A 22,972-nucleotide genomic window follows, 5' to 3' on the forward strand; every position below is an offset into this window, starting at 1 on the left:
TAATGATCAAAATACTTAGAAAGTCCTTATACTGAGGTATTTTCTTCAGTTTAATCTTTCTGGTCAAAATCGTAACATTTTAGTCTCTTAATTTTGAGAATTGTTTCAATTTAGTCATTTTAACGTTTTTCGTCCATATTGACCTTTACGGTGCTGACATCGTCGCTAACGTGGCCTAAAAAGGGAGTTTTAAGCATTGAAGTGGCAGTGTCACATCACCATATGGATATGGATTACCACGCGGCACATCAAGAGGCTACCACGTGGCAATTTATTCTTAAAAAAAATAACTAGTTAAGATTTGAATTCAAGACTTCTAGCAAATAAAGTAGTCTTTACCATCACACATAAATTGTTACTTTTAATAATATTTTACTTGAATTTTTTTTCTTCTTTCATTCTTTTTTTTATTCCATAAAGTTGCGTAATTTTGGAGGCTTTTTATACTTTCAAAAACCATAATCATGAAAACTCTTTGGAACCTTCTTCTTAAATGACGTAATTTTATAGGAAAAAAAAAAGGTTTCAAAACAATTTAGTTTTATAAAAAGAAAGAAAAAAGTAAGAAAGAAAGAGAAAGAAGAAAAAAAAAAATTTAAGTAAGATATTATTAAATATAAGAGTTTAGGTGTGATAGTAAAAACGTTTGTTTATTTATTAGAGATTTTGAGTTCAAATATTGACGAATCTTTTTTGAAAAATAAATTAGCATGTGTCAGCATATAAGAGTGTCACATGATAATCTTTTGGTGTGTCATGTGACAACCTCTTTTAAGTATCACGTGGCAATTCATATCCATAAAGTGACATGATAATACCATTTCATCATGATGGTAATGTGGCATTACGACATCATCGACTCAATCTTAAAGTGTGGTATGGCAATGTTATATCATCTTGACATAATGATATTATAGTACCACATCAGCATCCAAAATCACTTTTATATATCATATCATCAATGATGATGTTAGCATATTAATAGTTAATTTAGATAAAAAATATTAAAAAATAAATAAAAATAATTTTTAAAATTAAAAAATTATAATTTTAAGTAAAAAAATTAAATTAAAGAAAATATCCTTAAAGGGACTTCTCAAATATTTTGATCAAAATTTAATTTTTCTTTTCGCCGTTCTTACAAAAGCCTTAGCCCCTGTTCCTCTTCCACTTCACTGGAGCTCTCTCGCTCGATGTGGCGTCCTTCTTTTTCTCTCCGTCCAAATATCCTTGCCGCGAGCGCTATCGCCGACCCCGCCGTCATGTCCTCCTCCCGCCGTCCTGTACCTCTTCCATCGCCTTCACAAATTACATTGTTCTGCATATTAAGTCTCAAATTATATGCACTAACTTTCAGTTCTCTAACTTTAACAGTATCGAGGCCGCCGCAATCAGTGGTGCAGAGGCTTCTCGGACCGATCCAACAGCGGCGGAAGAGGCCAGCTAGTCACAGGAGACTCGCACTTAAACTCTGTTCGAGAAGCGAACCTCGGCTTCCGTCGAGGAAATTTCTCGAATCAAAACTCTTTTCAGCCTCAGCAATTCGGTTACCGCCCTAGGCCTCAGTCTCCTTACGACCAAAACCAGCAGCAGTTTCGTCAACCGCCTCCGTCTCATCCATACAACCGTTATCAACGGCCACGCCAATCGTTTGATCAAAATCAAGCTGCTCGGCCCTTCCGGCCACGCAATTCCAAGCCCTGGGATTACCGGGAATGGGAGTACGCAAAAACTCCACCGCCTTCGCATTCTGGTAATTGACATCTCTGACTTTAATTTCCGTATAGCTTTTGTTACTTACTGCAAAAAGAAAAGGAAAAGAATTGCAATGTTATTTAAAAATTAAAAATTAGAAATTTAACTTTTGAAAAGCAAAATTCGCTATTTTACTTATATATAAAACAATTAAGCCACTTGCTCATTTTTAAACAGGGGTCGTTTTTTTTCTTCTTTGATTTTCTTTTTTCCTTTTAGCAAAATCTTGAGGAAGCCAAAATGCATATAGCAGAAAGTAAGTGGTAAAAGTAAAAACCAAATTGAGAGGTAGTCCATTTAATTGGTTTAACTTTAATGAAGTTTGTTGATATGTATATATCATTTGCAGAGAGGTTTATTGTCCTTTCCTATAATATATTGGCGGATTACCTTGCTAGTACTCATCGGAATCTTTACTTTCATATACCTCTCCATATGATGAATTGGGAGTGGAGAAAGAGGAACTTAATGTTCGAGCTTGGACTATGGTCAGCAGACATTATGTGTTTCCAGGTTATCCATTCGCTTTCTGTTACATTTGAAAACTTTAATGAAGTTTAAAGATTTGCAAATGAAATATAGAAGCTGTGTAATTTCATTCTACCTTTTTCTTGAAAATATACGATAGATAGAAGCTTTCTCTACCTATAATGTAAAGTTAATACTTTCAGTTGGTAGCATCTCAGTCAAAGTTATATTACTGCTTCAATAGTTCAATTTACTTTAGGTTTGTCATTAGTGACTCAATTGTGGGCTATTGCTATTAGTTTTTTCAGCAAAAGTAATCATGCTAGGACGTTTTTGCTTTGTTTATTTTCATGCTACTTTGGTGGAGATGGTTGTATACGTATGGAGGCTCTGAGGCTCAGTGTGTCTTGAGCCACACAATGGGAGGTAGCTGTCTTCCCTACCATAAATCCAACCCCCTTCATTCCTAAGTTTTGAACTTGTGACCACCACATTAAAAATTTGTGTTTCCTGGGACTGTCAGGAGATTAGATCAATTTTTCCTTATTCATCTTAAAATGAATCGCATTGTCGTCACAAGGCATTAGGCTATTGTTCTCCTTGCCTCTTTGATATGATATAAACACATTCAAATTGGGCTCTTCCTGAGGTGATGATATTCACAGTTTCCGCTTGAGTGATAATTTATATATAGGTGAGACTGTGTGTGTCTGTGTTTTGGTGGGTGGATGTGTTGTCTTCAAATTTTGAAATAGTATGTTTCCTTTTACTATGATTTCAGGAGGTTGATAAATTTCATGACCTGGAGGAGCAGATGAAGTACAGGGGATATAGTGGCATTTGGAAGGTTTGTTGTGTGTCTGAAGCTGTTTCCATTATTAGTATTTGCCTCAGATTCATTTCAGATTTTGAAAAGCTATATTATATGAATGACATTTTATGCTTTTACTTGAAGAGCATGCAAACAACTTTGCCCTGGAGAACTGAATTCTGACTTATTTGGTCATTTTACAGATGCGAACTGGCAATGCTATGGATGGTTGTGCAATTTTTTGGCGAACATCAAGGTAATTGTACTTCACCTTTTATCATTCTATAATAGTCATCAATATGTGGTGAATTGCTACTTTGTTTTATTTGCTGCATGAGTCTTATCAATTCTCTCAATTATCATCTTAAGCAGGAGGTTAACTGTCCACCTTATCATTCAGCAGTTATGCATTTTTTTATTTTTAAGCTCCATGCTACAATTACTTGCTACTTCTATGTGCCTTTTAGTTGCTTGATTTCCTGGTTAGGGCACTGTCTATTAGGTATTCTTTTCCCTAGTAATGGTCATCGATGCTCGTTGAGAGCACATTCTGAACCATATTTCTAAATTTGTCCATCATTATTGTAAAAACAAGTGGCCACATTAGGAAAGCTACTTCAAAGATGTTTATTGCTGCAAAAGTCCCTTAATAATTGGGTATTGGAAACTACATCAACATTTCCATTTATTTATACAGTCAACATTCCTTTCAATTTTACATTTTAAAGGAAGGATATCAATGTACTTTGATAGTTGTATTCGATTGCATGCATGATCACTTGCTATGTACCCAAGTTACAAGTCAAGGGTTTAATCGCTTGATTGGTGTTAAGCTGCCTGGGATTTCTCGGGCTTTTACCAGTTTCAAGATTTTGATTTTTTTTTTGTTGGAGTATTTATTGACTCCCTGTTGATGCTATCAACATGACCCCTCATCAAAAATTTCATTTGGCACTGAAGTATATCAATTCATTTTATAATCTTCATATTAGGTTCAAGTTACTTCATGAAGAATATATAGAGTTCAACAAGCATGGACTTCGGGATAATGTTGCTCAGATATGTGTTCTTGAGGTAGACTACACCTTTCTATTTCAATCTCGAGTGGAATTGCCAATCTAATAGGGTTTTCTTGATTGTATTTCATCCCAACTTTCTTTGTTTTTCTTGACATGGTTATATACCATGCCTTGACTTCTATTTATTTACACTTTTCTATACAGTTGTTGAGCCAACATACCCCTGAAAATACATCAGCTCCACTAAAAAGGTAACAAGAGAAATTTTATGCTTTAAACTTGTTTAATGCTTTTCTCTCAAAATGAATTTAAAACAATCTGTAATTGTTTTTTATTTATACTTGAGATCAAGTTTTCTTGTGAAGGTATATTTTGAAAGAAGTATTTATTTTCAAAGATATTACGTACTGAGTCCCAAAGGGTACACCCCAGTGGTTAAGAATTTGAGATTCCAGCTTGGAGTTCTTGGGTTTGAATCTTGGGAAGGGACATGCTACTTCCTATTGTGTAGTTCAAGATCATATGCACTAGAAAAAAAGATATTATGCACTGAAACAAAGAGTTAAAATTCAGTTGCTGTCAGGACATCATTTTTCTTCCATTTGGTACTTGTGCTTTCTCATTACAATATGCATTTGGTCCTTGCTTGCATTGAGTATTCTATTAGAAATTCACATTGAACTTTTTGGTCATTTCAATTCCTAGTTAAATGATTAGCATTTATTTGCAGCTCAGCTAATAAAGTTGTCGTGTGTAACATTCATGTGCTATATAACCCAAGAAGAGGAGAAATTAAGCTTGGCCAGGTATTTACTTTTCTGGACATTTAGTTACTCAGTGGATGGATGTAACAGTTCGTTGCATGCTCTAGAGGTTTTTCCTTGTCACCTCCTCTGTGGAGGCCATGATTCCTGATTGCACCAGCTTCACCTAAGGATCAGTCTTGCTGCTCATTTGCTGGACTTTCACAATTCATCACAGTGCACCTTATAAAACCTGAGGTTAATCTGCCTCGAGGAGTTGTATTGCCATGTCAAATTCTTTCTTTCTGTGTGAGTTCAGATTTGATGAGTAGTTCTGCCTTGTGTGCATATAACTTATGTTGCTTTTGCTGAACCTCATCTTGCTTCTCGACACTTTATATTTTAGATACCTTTGCCAATTCATGCAAAAGCCCTAAATCTGATGCAAATTGAAATGGTTTTGGACCCATCTTATGTTTCCTTACCTGCTGTAGATTTCATTACTTCATATTTTAACTTCCCAGCAGTCTCTCTCTCTCTCTCTCTCTGCTTTGCTGGTTTGCGTGATCAGCTGTGCTTAGTCTGGCATGTTTATAAAATTTTTGGAAAAATTGATCCTGAACTGGTTTAGTAATCAGACATTATTCAGTTAACCTAGAGGTACCTAAATTTTAAGAACTCTTTGGCATTGCTTGTTTACCTTGACACACCCACATACATGCAAAGATTTATCCTTGTATTTTTCTTCCCTTGCCAACCTCCCCCTGCACACAGATGCCGTTTCTTCTTTCTATTCACTAATTTGGCCCTCAATTAATTTTTATGTCTGCATGCTATTCTGCTTTGAGCCTTTATTTTCCTAAAGCACATGTATCAAACTCATATCTGACGCATCAAAGTGGACATGGGTATGACCTATGAGGGTATGATGCTCTAATACAAGTAAAATTTCAGGAAAATGTGAACATACCCACATCCTACATTTCTACCTAAGTCTGAGCACCAGTTTATAATGGTAGTAGTTATTCTAACCTCTGCACCTAAGTTTTCCTCAAACAGGTTAGGAGGCTCCTAGAAGGAGCTCATTCTGTTTCAAAGAGTTGGGATGATGCTCCCGTAGTTCTTTGTGGGGATTTTAATTGCACTCCCAAGGTATTCACTTCGTTTACACCTTAAGCTTTAGTTAAGCATTATCCACATGGTTTATGCCTGTTTTGTATTTGTCTTTTACAACATCTTCAACTTTGATAAGTTACAACATCAGATCTTATTTTTGTAACAGAGTCCATTGTACAACTTTATATCAGAGCAAAAGGTAAATGCATTTTAACTTTTTCTCTCTTTGTTTCGACGATGGATGGTCAAGTAAGATTGTGATTATATCATTTGAGGCAGTTGGATTTGTCAGGAGTAGATAGAGATAAGGTATCAGGACAAGCTTCTGCCGAAATTCCTCCACCAATGCCATATAATCCTAATTCCGGGTAATGTTTGTACAAGTTTCTGTCTATGACACTCAAATGACTTTTCAGTGCACTCCTGATTGTTGAAGATGAAAAGCTTGCAAAAATATTACAGGGTTCAGTCTTGTGATAATTCAGTACAAGTTCCTTCGACAGTAGATATCAAGGAAGTTGGTGTGGATAAGAATGATTCTCACTCTGACACACAGAAACAAAATAATCTAGACAGAAATATCAAAGATGCTCCTATAAACAACTTGCCTCGTTTCAGTGAGACAATGCAGGATTTCTCAGATATGTCTTGCAACAATTTGCTGACGGATGGCAATGGCAGTGCACAATATGGTGAAGTGACCACAAGAACTCACCAGAATGTGATTGATGTTGCAAAAGCTGAAACTGGATCAACATTCTTCATTCCAATTGATAACTCAAAAAAAAGTTCAAGCTGTTGTCATAATGAAGTCAAATTTCCTATAGATGAGATGGATGATGATAAGCAAAGATTTTCTCTTGCTAATTCTTCCTGTATTGAAAATGTATGCTCCGATGTGACTGAGATGGAGCATACAGGAATAGATATCACCATCCATTCTAATGAAGACACATGCATTGTGATGGATGATCATTCTAACAGGGTCAGAACTGACCCTGAGTTTTTGAATACCTCCAAGTCAACTGGGTCATTATGCCAGACTCACTCTCCTGATTCAGTTGTAGTTTCCCATCTTGGGATCTCAGGCAGTCGGTCATCCCAGTCAATTGCTAATGACGACAGTGTTAGTCCTTCAATTCCTTATCAAGTCGACTTCTCAGGTCTATCTGCTGGCATTGATATTGAAGTAGAAGAAAAAATGGATAATTTGTCTCTTGAAGAGCTTAGTAAAGCTATGGTAGAAGGTGGAACCATTGTTGAAGACAATAATGCATTTGTAGCTGCATTGTATGGTAATGAAGATGTCAATCCAACAAACTCTGGTCTATCAGTATCATCAGATTTGGATCATTCCTCCAAGGAATTTTTCAGTTCCCAAAACTCCCAGTTTCTATTACCAAGTGATGAAATGCTGGATGATTTATCACCTTCCTTGGATTCTGAAGGCTCTGAGGTTGAGCAGGCTACTTATGATCCATCAGTGTGGAGCCCAATGGAAATAGCCACTGCAACTGGCAGTGAGGACTGCAATTTTCTAGAACACCCTCTGCAGCTTAAAAGCACATATACAGAAGTCAAGGTACATCATTGCGGAGCTTTACTTTCTCAGTCTTTTCAGTGATTAGATATGTGGCAAGCATAATTACTATAAATGAATTCAAATTTGGAATTTTTTTTTTCCACGCCTTTACAGGATTTTTCAGGGACAAGAGACTTGGATGGGGAGCCTCTTGTAACCAGCTACAACAGGCGTTTCTTTGGCACCGTTGATTACATATGGTAAGTAGTTATAGTTGTCCCGCTTATTAGATTTGAATGTACTTGAGAGTCATCACAAATAAGGCATATTCAAATGAAGTTGCAGCATTACTAATGTTTTTCCATGTAAAACTATGGACACATCTGACATGGACTTGGATATAGTGTCTGAATGATATTTTAACCACCCCTTCTCTTTTTCTTTTTGGTACCATACAAAGTTCAATCAGGAGCTGAGATCAAACCTTAGAACTTGACCTCTTCCTACTTTATCTTCCTTCATTGTGGGATGGTATGAAAAGATATGTTGTCCAAGCTATACATACTTTTTTTTTCATTGTACCACATTAATATGGGATCATTTCTTAATGGAGCTTTTCAAATGAGCCCTTATCTTACATTTCTCATGGTTTAATCTAGTCAATTAAAATAAGCCACTAGCTTTGACTTTTATTTAGAAAAAAATTTGGTTATAGAATTGTGCTTATGTGAGGGTTAGAATTAATTAAATCTTTTACACTGCTCTGACTTTCAGGCGTTCTGAAGGTCTCCAGACAGCTAGGGTGCTTGCTCCAATTCCGAAACATGCTATGCAATGGACACCAGGATTCCCAACAAAGGTATGATAGCAAAACCTAGTTTGAATAGAAGCTCTATTTCTCAACTTCTTTGGTAACAATAAATTATGCAGTGCTTTTGGGAAATCGTAAGAGTATTAATATAAATAAGAATTGATAATGACTTTTAATAGGAATAAAAGAAAATATAAGATTTTTAGATTCAAATTTGATTGAACATTTCTGATTTAATACAAGAAATGTGTAAATTACGTATACTAAAATTCTCCCCATCTTTTCAGAAATGGGGTAGTGATCATTTTGCACTGGCTTCAGAATTGGCATTCACAAAAGACTATCAATTAGGACCCAAAAAGTAAAGTGGTTGGAAAGATGTTTGTATTTGCGGTTTGTAACATTCAGTTTTGCCTCAAGTTTTATCTCCTGTGTTATTGCTGTATATATTTGAATTTTGTTTATTTATTATAGTTGGATATATTAATTCATCAATCCTCAAATTTTAAATAAGAAAAACTGTTACCAGATTTGTAGTATTTTGCATCATAGTATTCCTGTGATCTATAACGTAACTCGGTATACTTTTAGCCACTAACGGCTGGCATTTATTTATTTTTCCTCAAAACCTTGTAAAATATGTGACCCTGATCCTGCGCATTCTTGGACGCAACAGCAAAGTTTAAGAAACATATGCCCGTAGATCTTGCTAGAACACTTGAATCAGTTTCAGCAGCTCACAAGTGGAGCCCGCAGTTGGTGTTACTGTTAGCCAATTTGTATTAGCGGTTGCCATTTGTGTATTTAAAATTCGAGTAATATGTTACTATATGTCGTTTAAATATTAATAATTTAAAAGAAAAGACTTGGAGTTTAAGTGGGTTAAATATATTGAAAAATGTTTAGTTAATATATTAATACAATTAATTAAATGTGTCAAATATATATGCACTGCGGATCAACTGCATGTAACTTGAATAATTTTATATTTAAAATATAAGATCATAACATGAATAGGATTAGGCAAAATTTAAATTTATTTGATTTGATATAAAAAATTATGAAAACTGGCATGTTTGGCAAGATAAATCTTCATTTCTTTTCGCTCATGTTGATCTCAACATGCATGTCTTTGCCTGTGGATCTGGGTAATGACCAGGCTCTGCTGTTGCAATTGAGTCTCCAGGGTTGTCCATGTTGCTTCTCTGCGGCATCATTACGGAACTGGATTTCACTAGTTGGACTACATTTTTGGGTTTCAAGGCAAGGCAGGGCAGAGCCCAGTGCGGATGGTTTCTGTTTCATCCACTTGTGATAATCTGTTATCTGTACGAAACGTGCTGCATATGGATTTAGCTTGGCTGGGGACTTGAAAGGCTCTCGTTCTGACAGTTTAGCAGTAAAAAAGCCAGACTGGTTTGGTTGGTTTGCACGTGACTCACTGATATTGAAGCATCGACCTCAGTTATTTCTCTCTTTTACCTGGAAAAGACCAGAGGACCGATTCTGCCATTCACACGCACAACCCCAAACAGCTCGTTTTGAGGGACGGACAGCTTCCTCTTTTTTCCATTCTATCTTTCGCTCCCCCTTCTCTTCTCTTCTTCCCCCAAGATTATACATACCGGCATGCTCCATCTAAACCCTTGGTTTATTTTTCTTCTTTTATGGTAATGTGTAACATTGAGTATAAATCATTAAAAGGGTACCAACTTATTAAAGCAACTGATTTTCTTTTCTCACGTCTTGCTTTGAATTATTTGGTTTTCTCGGCAGACTGAAAGGAGGATGGACGACGATGAAGAATCGAACAGCACGTAATACATTCAGATGTAGCGGTGTTTTTGTCCAACGCTTGTAAAGGGACAAAAGAGGAAGATTTTGGGTGTCAAGCTGTTCGCCTTTTGGTAGTGGTCGACCGCAAAGTACAATCGTGCCTTGATGTTTTCAAACTTTGAGTGCTTCAACGGTTTTCTGCTAAATGTTTTTTCGGAAGCAAAAATTCACCCCATGCATTTGTCATGTCCTTTGGGTAAAGGAAGACAGAGACAACACATTTTCATATGGTAATTCCAAATAAATATAAATTACAAAGGTTGCACATGCATTGCATGTGCTCTTAACGTAATATGTGCGTTTTAAAAATGAGGTGAATAAACCCGTCGCAAGAGAGATTTTTAGCGACTGCTTGCTGAACAAGAGCTTAAGGAGACCACAAGTTTCTGACGTAGAACAAAAAAACAGCCAAGTTTCCAATTCAAACTGGACAAGCAAAGCTTTAATAGACCTGTTGCCTATTTATTTACATTAAATTCCCATTTGACCGCCGTATCAGTGCAGTTTAGGAGTTGCAAGCAGCTCCTTTACAGAAGACACTGTCAAATACTTCCTCCGCTCTTTCATTCTCTTTCTCCAACTCTCTACACTCTAAGGTCAGTTTTTTCTTCTGGGTCTCCTCCCATATTTCCTCTCGTCTCTCTTCCGTTTTGGTTTTTTTTTTTTTCACTTTTGGATCTCTTCTAGATTCCAAAAATCAGCAATTTTTTATATGCATAGCTGCTGAAGTTTTCTTTTAGTTTCTTTCTGATGAAGGGTCTTATCTCTTTCATTTTTGCAGGGATTCCAATGCTGATAAGAGCTGCATTAGCTTAGTCTGTACCTCGAAGGACCTTTCTTGACAGTCTGAAATTTTAAGTAAACCAGTTCCAATTCCATTATAATTCCTTTGCTGTTCAAAATCCCAGGAAAGCTTTACCCAAGCTCAACTACCTTGTCTTTTGTTTGATTTCTACTTCATCATCAGAAATTCCTTCAAAATGCACCCTCCTCTTCGCTACTGTTTCATCTATATTTCTTATCTATAAACTTTTGTTCATTTGTTTTACCAAAACAACCCATCTGACAAATCCCCACCAAAAAAGAAAAAAAAAATGTCTGAATCTAATCCAAAATTACCTTCTAACAAGCTTCCTGATTTCAAGCAATCTGTGAAACTGAAATACGTTAAACTTGGCTACCATTACCTGATGACTCATGGAATGTACATATTTTTAACCCCTCTTGTTGTGGTCATTGCTGCACAACTCTCCACTTTCTCGCTTCAAGATCTCCATGAGCTTTGGGACCATCTTCGTTTTAATCTAATGTCTGTGATCCTATGTTCCACCCTTCTCGTTTTCTTATTTTATTTTCTTACTCGTCCTCGTCCTGTTTACCTTGTTGATTTTTCATGTTACAAGCCAGATGATGCTAGGAAATGCACCGGGCAGATCTTCATGGAAAGGTCTGTTATGACTGGTACTTTCACAGAGGAAAACCTTGAGTTTCAAAGGAAAATTCTTGAGAGGTCTGGTCTTGGGGAGTCCACTTACCTCCCCGAAGCTGTTATAAGAGTTCCTCCTAATCCGTGCATGGCAGAGGCAAGGAAAGAAGCAGAAGCTGTGATGTTTGGTGCACTTGATCAGCTTTTTGAGAAAACATCTTTGAAACCTAAAGATGTTGGAATTTTAATTGTCAATTGTAGCTTGTTTAATCCAACACCATCTTTATCTGCAATGGTAATTAATCATTACAAGCTTAGAGGGAATATTATTAGTTATAATCTAGGTGGGATGGGCTGTAGTGCTGGTTTGATATCCATTGATCTTGCCAAAGATCTTCTTCAAGCACATGCAAATTCCTATGCTTTGGTCATTACCATGGAAAACATTACTTTGAATTGGTATTTTGGGAATGAAAGGTCCATGCTTGTTTCCAATTGCTTGTTCCGGATGGGAGGGGCCGCAATTTTACTTTCCAATAAAAGGTCTGATGGTAGGCGGTCCAAGTATAGATTGGTCCATACTGTTCGAACTCACAAAGGTGCAGATGATAAATGCTTCACTTGTGTTACTCAGAAAGAGGATTCTACCGGAAGGATTGGAGTTTCTTTGTCAAAGGATCTGATGGCGGTTGCTGGGGATGCTCTGAAGACTAATATCACAACCCTTGGCCCTCTTGTTTTACCAATGTCTGAGCAGTTACTCTTCTTTGCCACTTTGGTTGCCAGGAAACTTTTCAAGATGAAGGTGAAGCCTTACATCCCAGATTTCAAATTGGCTTTCGAGCATTTCTGCATTCATGCTGGTGGAAGAGCTGTACTGGACGAGTTGGAGAAGAACTTGCAACTCTCAGATTGGCATATGGAACCTTCAAGAATGACACTGTATCGATTTGGTAACACTTCAAGCAGCTCTCTTTGGTATGAATTGGCTTATACAGAGGCCAAAGGGAGGATTAAGAAGGGAGACAGAACATGGCAAATAGCATTCGGTTCAGGGTTTAAGTGCAACAGTGCTGTTTGGAAGGCTCTGCGGACCATAAATCCAGCTAAGGAGAGAAGCCCATGGATGGATGAGATTCACCAATTCCCAGTGGATGTTCCAAAGGTTTCAGCAATCTAGAATCCATTTAACCACTTTGCTTTTCCAGCATTAGATTAGTGATTGCTCTCCAGGTGATAAACACCACTTGTCTCTGTTGTTTTACTGCAATTTCTTTCTGTAGGGACTAGTTGGTGATCGACTAGGATTTGCATTTAGTCTTTCTTGTTTATTTGTTGAAAAGATGGCTGCAGTTAGGTCTTTTAGTCGATCTGCTTATGCTTCCAGTATGCATGGGTTGTTGTGATGGCTTGGACTAATGTTTTCTCTATCTATTCATGATTTTCTCATGTTTGAGATTTGATCATGTTCATTGCTGATTAATTCGGCTAACTTTTCATTGTGTGGAAAAATAACCAGTTCCAATGTGAATTGATAAAACAGAGTTGGCATTTCTACTGGACGGTTAATTGATTCTCATAACAGTGCAAATATTAGGCCAACCAAACAGAGAAATCAACCCATCCATCCTGTAAATACTGATAAAAATCATCACAAATCAGCAAACATACACAGAAATCAATCTTTCCAAGACTTTTGAGTTCAAGATCAAGAAAGACCTAGTTATTAATCCTTACGGCACTTGTTTGATAAGAGCCTTGTGAATGTGAGGGATGACACCAGGACCAGCTATGGTTCCTTTGATAAGGGTATCAAGTTCTTCATCACCATAAATTGTTAACCGCAGATACCTTCAGATCATTAATTACTTGCAGCAGTACCTGCCAACTCTACGACTTGTACAGTCAGGTACTCTAAGATGGCAGAAGTGTGGACAGCTGCAGTTGCGCCAACTCTTCCATTTGCTTTGACCCTTCACTTAAGAAGACGGTGAATTTGGCCAACACTGAACTGCAGGACAAGTTACAAGGTTGGGTAATTAGGGAGAAAAGGCACTAGTGAATGGCGACAAATTTATCAATGGAATACATACAGGGAAAGAATTCAAAAACAATTAAGATCGTGGTCTTGATTTTGATTAATAGTTATTTTTTAAATAATTATTTTTTAGTATAACATTGTATAGAGAATAATAAGAACAATCATTACAAATAAAATATTATTTTATATAGAACAATATCTATAGCAAGTGAAGTATTATTTCATACAGAACAATTAAAACAAGTGAAATGTTATTTCACGCAAAACAACTAGAGTAAGTGTACTTCACTCTATGCACAATAATCACTTCACACAGATGATAGTGAAAACAATTTAGAATAGGTGGTAACATTCACAAGTTATTTTCATCTTGGAATGTTTTGTAGAGTTTGACTTGGTGGCTCAGATATGGAGGTAGTTAAGAGGTCTTCCTTTTAACCTTTTCTTAAGTTACAAATAGTATAAGTGTTTCCTCCTCTTCTCATATTTTTTTGTACTTGTTCATGTACATCTTATTCTCTTAACTTGTTCTCGTATAGCTCTTCATGTATAGTTTTTCTTTGTTACCTGTTATTTGAGAACAAGTCTTATTATACCTAATTACATCAATGGTTACATAATGAGTTTCTAACCATTACTCATTACATGCAATAAAATCATTATTTTAATATCCATAAATTATAATAATGGTTACTCACATTAAAACTCTTTATAATAATATCATTCATTATGTGCATTAAAGCTTATTCTTGACTAATCGTCACTGTTGATATTATATATAAACCTTCACAATTCATTTAAGGGAACTTTATGTTTCCGAAGTTAGCTCACTCTTACTCAAAGTTTTTCTCTCTAAATTCTCTCACTAGCACTTTTCTACTTAGTACTTTTTAGCTTCACTCTAGCATTCTCCTATTTTCTACCTATTCTCAATAATTACTTCACTATTCATATATTCTTTTCTATTTATCATGACATTAAATATTTTAGAAACTGCTTCAATCTTCCTCTTTGTACTTCCAACAAATCATTTACTTATTTATAATACTTTCTCTTTCTATCGCAGGAACCCTTTTACAATGGTAATCAAATTACAACTAGAGAGAGCAATATGTCACTCTATAGTTAAGGCGACATGAACCTAATGGAGAACATTTCATAAAAGCTACTAACCACCTTTCCATGGTGGTCATCTGGCCATCCTAGACTTCATTTGACGAGGCACATTACTGAGACCCACATAGTACAAGATGCAAAGACTAGTCATATCTACTTTCCAACTTTCCACTAGATGCTACCACCCTTAGTCCTAGAACTCGTGAGCAAGCAAAGCAACTTATTATTCTTTCAATTTGCTAATATCCATTTCAAAGTTCGGCCTAAGTCGGGCCAAACCTATGGGCCTAGTAAGTGGTTAAGCTCATGGAAAGGTCTACCTACCGCCCACACCGATAAGGTTATTATTTTGTAGTAAATAGACCCCAAAGTTGTGGCTTTGATTATGCAAATTAATGAAAAGCAGAAGAATTCAAAAATACAACATCCCATTAACTGTTGCGCTTCCATGTTTATCTAGAATCTTGTGTGAGTATAACTTTATCAAATTTACTTTTTTTTTATTAAGAAAGAAGAATTTGAACTTAATTCTTTAAGCATAACATATACATTTAATATTAAATCAAATGATTTTCATAAAAGTCACAATATTTTGACTCAAAATTCTTAAATTTCAAGTATGAACAATAACTGTTCAATCATATATTACTCTAACATGTTACAAAATTTATTAAAATTTCAAATTGGATATAATCTTAATTTTAACAAAAAATCATCAATTTGGGTGCAAGTAAATATCAATTTGTAATTAAAGAGCATCAAACTATGTTCTAGCATCGCATCACCTTGCTTGGCCCATAGGCAGCATATACATCCTTTAAGGAAACCAAACTCATGGCATAAGAATGTATAATGAATGGCGAATCAAGGATGGACCTCGTTTGGACTTCCTTGATGGTTTTTGTTTGTAGGTTGTAGATAGTCGATTTTGGTTAATACCTATTCTCTAAAGAATTATTTTATCGCATAACATTATATAGAGAATAATGAGAACAACCATTACAAGTAGAACAACTGCTTTGCACAGAATAACAATTTCACACAGATGACAGTGAAAGTAATCCATAATAGATGGCAGGGTTCATGGGTTACTTTCATATTGGGATGTTTTGGAGAGTTTGGCTTGGTGGCTCAAATATGCAGTTAGTTAAGAAGTCTCTCTCTTAACCTTTTCTTGAAGTACAAATGTTTCTTACTTTTACCTTATTATCTTGTACTTGTTCACGTACAACTCTTCTCTATTAGCTCCTACTCGAGAACAAGTCTTATTAAATATAATTACTTCAATAGTCACATAATAAGTTTCTAACCGTTACTCAACATTAACTCTTAGTAACGATTACCTAACATTAAAATTATCCTTAATGATATCATTCGTTACGTATATTAAAGCCTTTTCTTGTAACCGTTACTTTTGTCACTATATATAGAGCCTTCTCAATTCAAAAAGAGGCCTTTTTCATTTTCAAAACTACTTGACTCTCACTCAAAAGCTTTTCTCTCTAGCTTATTCTCACTTAGAACACTTATTCTTTGACATTTAGTACTTTAGAGCTACTCTAATCTTCCTCTCTGTTACCTTTGGTACATCCCTTACTTGTTTGCAACGCTTCTTCTTCTTATCACAAGAACCTCATTTACATTTTGGCAACTCCACTGGGGAGAAGTGATTGCATTAGGTAAGACTTTTACTGCTACAATTTCTTGTTACCGAAAAGATAGAAAGTTCCACTAGCAACCAAGATGCACCTATTCCTTCCTACATTTAAGATCTGATGAGAATGATCCAAGCTTCTTAAGAGAGGATGCAAACATTGGAAGACAATAATAGGCGAATGATGGACACTATATCTCAACTCGCGTCTTTTACTATCACCACTTTTCAAGCCCAACTTGTGCACCTTAATGAGAGTGCACCTGACGGAGTCACTCATCTAATTACAAACACTGAGGGGAATAGAGGAAATGGAGAAGGTGCAGCTGATGTAGTAGTTGTTAAAACCCTAATCCTACCAACACCACTGCTGCAGTTACCCTAGCAATTACCTCTACTGCAGTTACTCAAGGATTTGTGACAATGGAAAAGCTCCAAAGGCTATTGGATCAGAAAAACAAGAGCTTGAATTTTTTTGAGTTTGATCTCAAGTTGCCTTACCTGGCCAGTGTAGCTACAAAACCATACCCTAAAGATTATATTAGCCTCAAGTTCAAAAATTTAATGGAAAGACTGGAGATGCATGCGAACATGTCATGAAATTTGTGGAGACTCTTAGAGTTGCTAGATTGGATGATGACCTGAAGTTGAAGGAGTTCTCCAAGTCTCTCACTGAGAAGGCTTATACATGGTATGTTAACCTCACTCTTGTTTCTGTTCAATCTTAGAATTAGATGTGTAGGATGTTTAGGGAAAATTTCTTCTTTACTCTAAAAAAGGTTACTGTAGTTGATCTTGGAAGAGAGTTTCAAAAGTCTAGGGGAGGATCTAATAGAGTATATCCAACCCTTTTGAAAGAGGGTGCTAGACATACAAGAATCTCATGATGAGAAGGAGCTAGTAGAAATGTGCATTCAGGGGATGTTTGATGAATACATGCTACATTTGGAGAATTTACCTTTTCTAACCTTTGCTACACTAGTGGAAGCTGCACGAAGGACTAATAATACGGTTCTTAGACAAAAAAGAATCACTCACTTTGGTAGAAGGAATACCCTAATGGTGAATGCCATCCAAAGCAAAGGTAGAGAAAGAAAGGGTCCAGTCCAAGCAAATTTACGTCTCAGAAGAGATGTCTCAAAGAGAAGGCCAGGTGAGGAGAATCACTATTCTCCACCATTTTCAGTACCTTTAGATGCAGTGAGAGTTGTTTTCCAAGAATGGGTTAGGTATGGACAAATAAACTTACCTTATACTCCACGACCACTAACAGCAGAGGAAAAGGCTAACCCAATATATTGTGATTATCATCAAGTAGTTGGTCATCCACTTTCTATATGCAGAAACCTTTGGAGAATGTTCCATAGATGAGTGCAAGCAAGAGAGTTATTGATTGGAAATGACAAAGTCCAAAATAAGTCTCTTCCAATTCATCCAAATCCTCGAGGGCAAGTAAGTGCATTAATTCATGCTCGCCATGATGTCTCTTTTTCTTTAAACACCCAATTTAATGATACAAGTAAAGTTACTGTGGTTACTTCTTCGATTGCCAATTCACTCATGAAGACACTTAGCTTTAGGCATTTCTTTGACCAGCTTGGGTTTTCAGAAGAAGTAAGGAAAGAAGCAGCTATATCACTAGCTCAAATAGCTGGTGAATAGTATGAAGAGTGTAACATAGCAGTACGACCTATGGGGAAGATGGTTGGTGCGTATCAGAATGCTATTGTGTTTATAGAGGCAGACATGTGTACACTGTATCCTTATCATAATAAACACCTATATGTGGAAAGTAATATTAACAGATATCCTATTAGGAGAACGTTTATTGATGATGGTTTTTTTATGAATCTCATACCTTTATCCACTTTGAAAGCTGTAAACATAGATTTAAAGAGTTTACTTCATCCTATGGCTATCATTTACTTTGATAACAAGGAGATTATGACTTTGGGGCAAGTGACAGTGAACTTCAAGATAGGGCCGATTCAAGATCAGACATGTTTCCATGTTATTGATGCAAATGTGGCTTATCATGCTCTAATTGGAAGAAAATTCCTACACATGCACAATATCATTCCTTCCTTACGCCATCAATGTATTAAAGGACATTGGAAAAGGAAGGAAATTTTCATTCCAGCCACTAAAGCTCCATTTGAACGGCATGAGGTGAGTTATACAGAGGCTTTTTTCTTTGAAGATCTAGTAGAAGAAGGAGAAATAGTTATTGCTAGACCTATCGGTGTTCCACTTCCACAATGGGAAGAGTATGTTGGGAATAAGGCAGAGAGTAGTGGCAAGAAGAAAAAACATTGTGGGAAGAGAATAAGGGAAAACACTTCCACATATAGAGAAGTAAATGAAGAAAAGACGTCTTATGGGGTAACTTCTTATGCACGTGAAGATGGAAAAATTGTGTATTGCTTATGATGGGACGTGGGGTCTAGGGAAACATCTTCTCCTGATCTTAAACTTTGAAAGCCATCGGATACATCACCATCATATTTTCAAGGGGAAGCAGAAAAGAAAAAAGTACAGGAAGTATTACCCACGAAAGAATAACTCCCAGATCAACCCAAGCCTCCAGGTGATGAGTTAGAAGAAATAAATATGGTGGAAGAAGGAGAGACAACTAAGCCACTCTTCATAAGCAAGAGTCTTTCTAGTGAGCAAAGGGTCGTGCTAATTGAGTTGTTGAGAAAATTAGAAGATGTGCTTGCTTGGACTTATGAGCAGATACCTAGATTGGATGAGAATCTTATTACTCACGAGTTACACATTTCTCCATAAAGTAAATCAGTGAAACAACATGCTCATGTATTTTATCATGAGATAGAAAGCCAGTTAAAGGAGGAGATTAATAAACTCCTCAAGGTTGGATTCATCAAACCCATACATTATTCTACTTGGTTAGCAAGTGTAGTTCCTATGAAAAAGAAGAATGAAATAGTTCGAGTGTGTGTAGATTTTAAAGATTTGAACAAGGCATGCCTAAAAGATGATTTTCATTTTCCTAATATTGATACATTAGTGGATGCTGCAACTGGTCATGAGATGTTTTCCTTCATGGATGGGCTTAGTGGATACAATCAGATATGCATGGCACAAAAAGATGTAGAGAAAATAGCTTTCAAAACTCTATTCGGTAATTTTTACTACACTGTAATGCCATTTGGATTAAAGAATGCGAGTGCAACCTATCAACGTGCAATGACAGCTTTCTTTCATGACATAATGGTTGACTGTATGGAAGATTATGTGGTTGATATAGTGGTGAAATCCAAGAAGGCTTTTAATCACTTTGAAGATCTGAAAATAGTATTTGAACGGTGCAGAAAGTAAAATCTTCACATGAATCCTTTAAGTGTGCATTTGGAGTAATAGCTGGGAAATTCTTAGGTTTTGTGGTTTACAAAAAAGGTATAGTGTTGATCTTGCAAAAATAAAGGCTACTCAATCCATGCCATCTCCGGTGAATCAACAACAACTCAAAAGCTTGTTGGGAAAAGTCTTTTATATTAGGAGATTCATTCTAGCTTTAGGAGAAATCATTGTGCCTTTTCAAGTTTTGCTTAAGAAAAGTGTTCCATTCACATGGGGTGAATCACAACAACAAGCATTTGAGAAGATTAAGAAGATTCTTGCTTCTCTTACAACGATGATTATGCCTATCAAAGGAAAGCCAATGATATTGTATTTGACATCTACTCCATATTCAATTGGTGCCTTACTCATATAGGAAATGGATGGAGAAGAAAAACCTATGTACTACCTTGGTAGATGCTTAAACGGAAGTGAGTTAAATTATCCACCTATGGAAAAGTATTGTTTGCTTTAGTGCACACAACTCAAAAGCTTCGACATTATTTCTTGGCACACAAGCTCATAATCGTGATAAAGTCAGATCCCATCAAGTTCTTACTTTCTAAGCCAGCTCTATCTGGAAAAGTAACAAAGTGGCTTTTTTTATTAACAGAATTTAATGTATCAGCTGTTCAGCCAAAATCTATCAAGTCTCAAGCACTTTTAAATTTGTTAGCATATTTTCCGTCTTAGTTTGAAAAGGTTATTCTTGATGCCATTCTAGCCGAATTTCATGAAGAAGTATGCGCAGTAAATATAGAAGAAGGGGAGTGGAGTTTATACTTTAATGGTTTTTCAAACAGTTTTGGAAAAAGTGCTAGAATAGTTCTCATTCCACCGGGTCGAGAAGATAACTCCTTGATACAAAGTTCTGAATTAACTGTTTCTCATTTGAGTTGAGATCACATCTTTCAGGAGGGAAAAGGTCTTCGTGTCTTGGAAGCATCAAGTGAAGATGGGAACTTCTTGATTTCAGGTTTAGAGTTAAACTTCTTAGAGTCAAGTAAAAAACCTATCTCTTTAGCTTTCAAGCTAGATTTCCCATGCACAAATAATCAAGCTGAGTATGAAGCACTAGTTTTGGGGTTGTATCGGGTAGTAACGATTGGAGTAAGCAATTTTTGCATTCATGGAGATTTTAATCTTATTGTAAAGCAGACTAATGGTGAGTTTTCTTTGAAAGAGCCAATGTTTGCTTCTTATAGAACTCTTGTTCAGTCATTGTTAGAGAAATTTCAAACAGTGAAATGTGAACATACTTTGAGAACAACGAATCGTTATGTAGATGCACTTGCTACTTTGGCTTCTAAAATCCATATTTCAGAGAAAGAACGAAGTATTCCTGTAGCTGTACTTAAGAGAACTATCCCATGTCCATCTAGTGAGCTATTACAACCTCCAATTTATAAAGAAGAGGATTGGCAAAAACTTATCATAGAAGAGCTGTTTAATCCTTGTTCTACTACTATTCTGCGTTTGAAGCAATACATTTTGATTCATGATACACTTTACCATAAAGGTAGTAATGGAGTTCTAGCAAGATGTGTTTTTGAGGAAGAGGCAAAAGAAAGATTGAGAATAGCCCATGAACAATGGTGTGGGGAGGAAGAACCACCTTTACATTGATTACTCCAAAGGGCAGAATATTTTTGGCCATCTATGTCCAAAAATGTTTTACAACTTTAAAAGGCTTGCATTAGATGTTCTGATCCACTAGATGTACAAGAGTGTAATTTTGTGAGAAGTGCTAGTGATTGGCGTAGGCCTTATATTGATTTTCTCCAAAATGGAATTTTACCAGCTAACTTTCAAGATGCAAGACAACTTAAGAGAAAAGCTCAACATTTTTTTCTAAAAGGAAATGACTTATTCAGACTCTCATTTGCAAGAACACCATTGAAATGTGTTTCCCTAGCTGATGTCAATCCATTGTTAGAAGAAGTGCATGCAAGTAGTAGTGGAGAACATGAAGGTGGAAGGAAGCTTTATCAGAAGCTTTTGGATTTTGGGTATTATTGGCCTACTATGGAAGTGGATGCAGTGAATTGTGCAAGCAAGTGTTATCCGTGTCATATTTATTGGAATGCTATGCATGCTCCGGTTGTACAACTTCATAACATCATTACTCCATGGCCATTCCATACTTGGGCGTTTAATTTGGTTCGACCTATCAATTCTCCTTCTAAAGGATATACTTGGATATTAGCAACAACAGAGTGCTTTACTAAATGAGTGGAAGCTATTTCTTTGAAAAATGTGACTGGTCCGACTGTGGCAAATTTCATCAAGGAAAACATCATTTGCAGGTTTGGCATACCTAGACGTATTCTTTTAGACAATGGTACTCCATTCAATAATGCTAATGTAAAGGAATTACTTGCCCTTTATGATGTGGATCATGCGAAGTCTACTCCTTACCACCCCAAAGGAAATGGTCAAGCTGAAGCTACTAACATGACTTTACTTAAAGTGCTTAATAGAATGGCGCATGAAAAACCAAAGATGTGGCATGACGCACTTCCAGTAGTGTTATGGGCATATAGGACTTTCAAGTATGGACTTACAAAGGCCACTCTTTTTTCACTAGTATATGGAACAGAGGCAGTACTACTTGCAGAAATTCTAGTTTCGTCTACAAGATTGGCCTTAGACGTTAAACTTGATAATGATAATTTACAGATGTTAGAATTAGAAGCGCTAAAGGAAATAAGAGATGGAGCAAAGAAGGATTTATCAATTTATCAAAGAAGGTTGAGTAGAGCTTATGACAAGCTAGTGAAAAGGAGGAATTTTGAAAGGGGTGATCTGGTACTACGCATAGCTGAGCATATTAGAAGAGAAACCCCAACTTATAAATTCAGCCCAAAATAAGAATGACCATATGTTGTTCGTGAGGTGAATGAGAGTGGATATTGCAAATTGATAAATCTAAAGAACAACGCCATCACTGTTGCAATCAATTTTCAATATATAAAGAACTATCATGTATGAGATTCTAACTCCACTCTTTGTTGTATGCAAATAAATGATTTACTTCTTCGTAATGAAAAACATTCCAGTCGCAGCTTCACCGTTTTTATATTGGCTTTGTTTTACTATTTATACTTTAGCCGTTAGCTTCATTGCTTATATCTTGGCTACAATTATACTATATTATTGGTCACAAGCTATATCGCTCAATCTTTTACCATAATTTATCATCAATGTTTTAGTCGCTAGCTTTATCGCTCATAATTTAGCTGTAATGATATTATGTTATTAGTCGTATGCTTCATCGCTCATCTTTGGCCT

General features: G+C 36.2%; 2 protein-coding genes across 6 annotated transcripts; both read left to right on the plus strand.

Moving 5' to 3' along the window:
* On the plus strand, positions 1,133-10,266 carry LOC18588969 (carbon catabolite repressor protein 4 homolog 6). Of its 5 annotated transcripts, XR_001929529.1 has the most exons (16): positions 1,133-1,283; positions 1,375-1,753; positions 2,105-2,268; positions 3,005-3,070; positions 3,238-3,290; positions 4,027-4,108; positions 4,258-4,304; positions 4,784-4,859; positions 5,856-5,948; positions 6,079-6,111; positions 6,192-6,280; positions 6,357-7,494; positions 7,609-7,694; positions 8,209-8,293; positions 9,432-9,915; positions 10,022-10,266. XR_001929529.1 is itself a non-coding variant. In XM_018127793.1 (15 exons), exons 1-15 carry the CDS (start codon positions 1,194-1,196, stop codon positions 9,558-9,560), a joined length of 2,610 nt encoding a protein of 869 aa, XP_017983282.1. In that variant the 5' UTR covers positions 1,133-1,193; the 3' UTR covers positions 9,561-9,972. The 5 variants fall into 5 exon arrangements, 4 of the variants coding, with proteins under 4 accessions (XP_017983282.1, XP_017983283.1, XP_017983284.1 ...); XM_018127793.1 differs by lacking the exon at positions 10,022-10,266 and having other exon boundaries at positions 9,432-9,972; XM_018127794.1 differs by lacking the exon at positions 10,022-10,266 and having other exon boundaries at positions 6,375-7,494.
* LOC18588970 (3-ketoacyl-CoA synthase 11) lies at positions 10,446-12,973 on the plus strand. Its single transcript, XM_007013739.2, has 2 exons — positions 10,446-10,677; positions 10,863-12,973. The coding sequence occupies exon 2, from the start codon at positions 11,176-11,178 to the stop codon at positions 12,685-12,687; it is 1,512 nt and encodes a 503-aa protein (XP_007013801.2). The 5' UTR covers positions 10,446-10,677; positions 10,863-11,175; the 3' UTR covers positions 12,688-12,973.

Source organism: Theobroma cacao, chromosome 9, assembly GCF_000208745.1.
Source record: "Theobroma cacao cultivar B97-61/B2 chromosome 9, Criollo_cocoa_genome_V2, whole genome shotgun sequence".
Taxonomy (NCBI): Eukaryota; Viridiplantae; Streptophyta; class Magnoliopsida; order Malvales; family Malvaceae; genus Theobroma; species Theobroma cacao.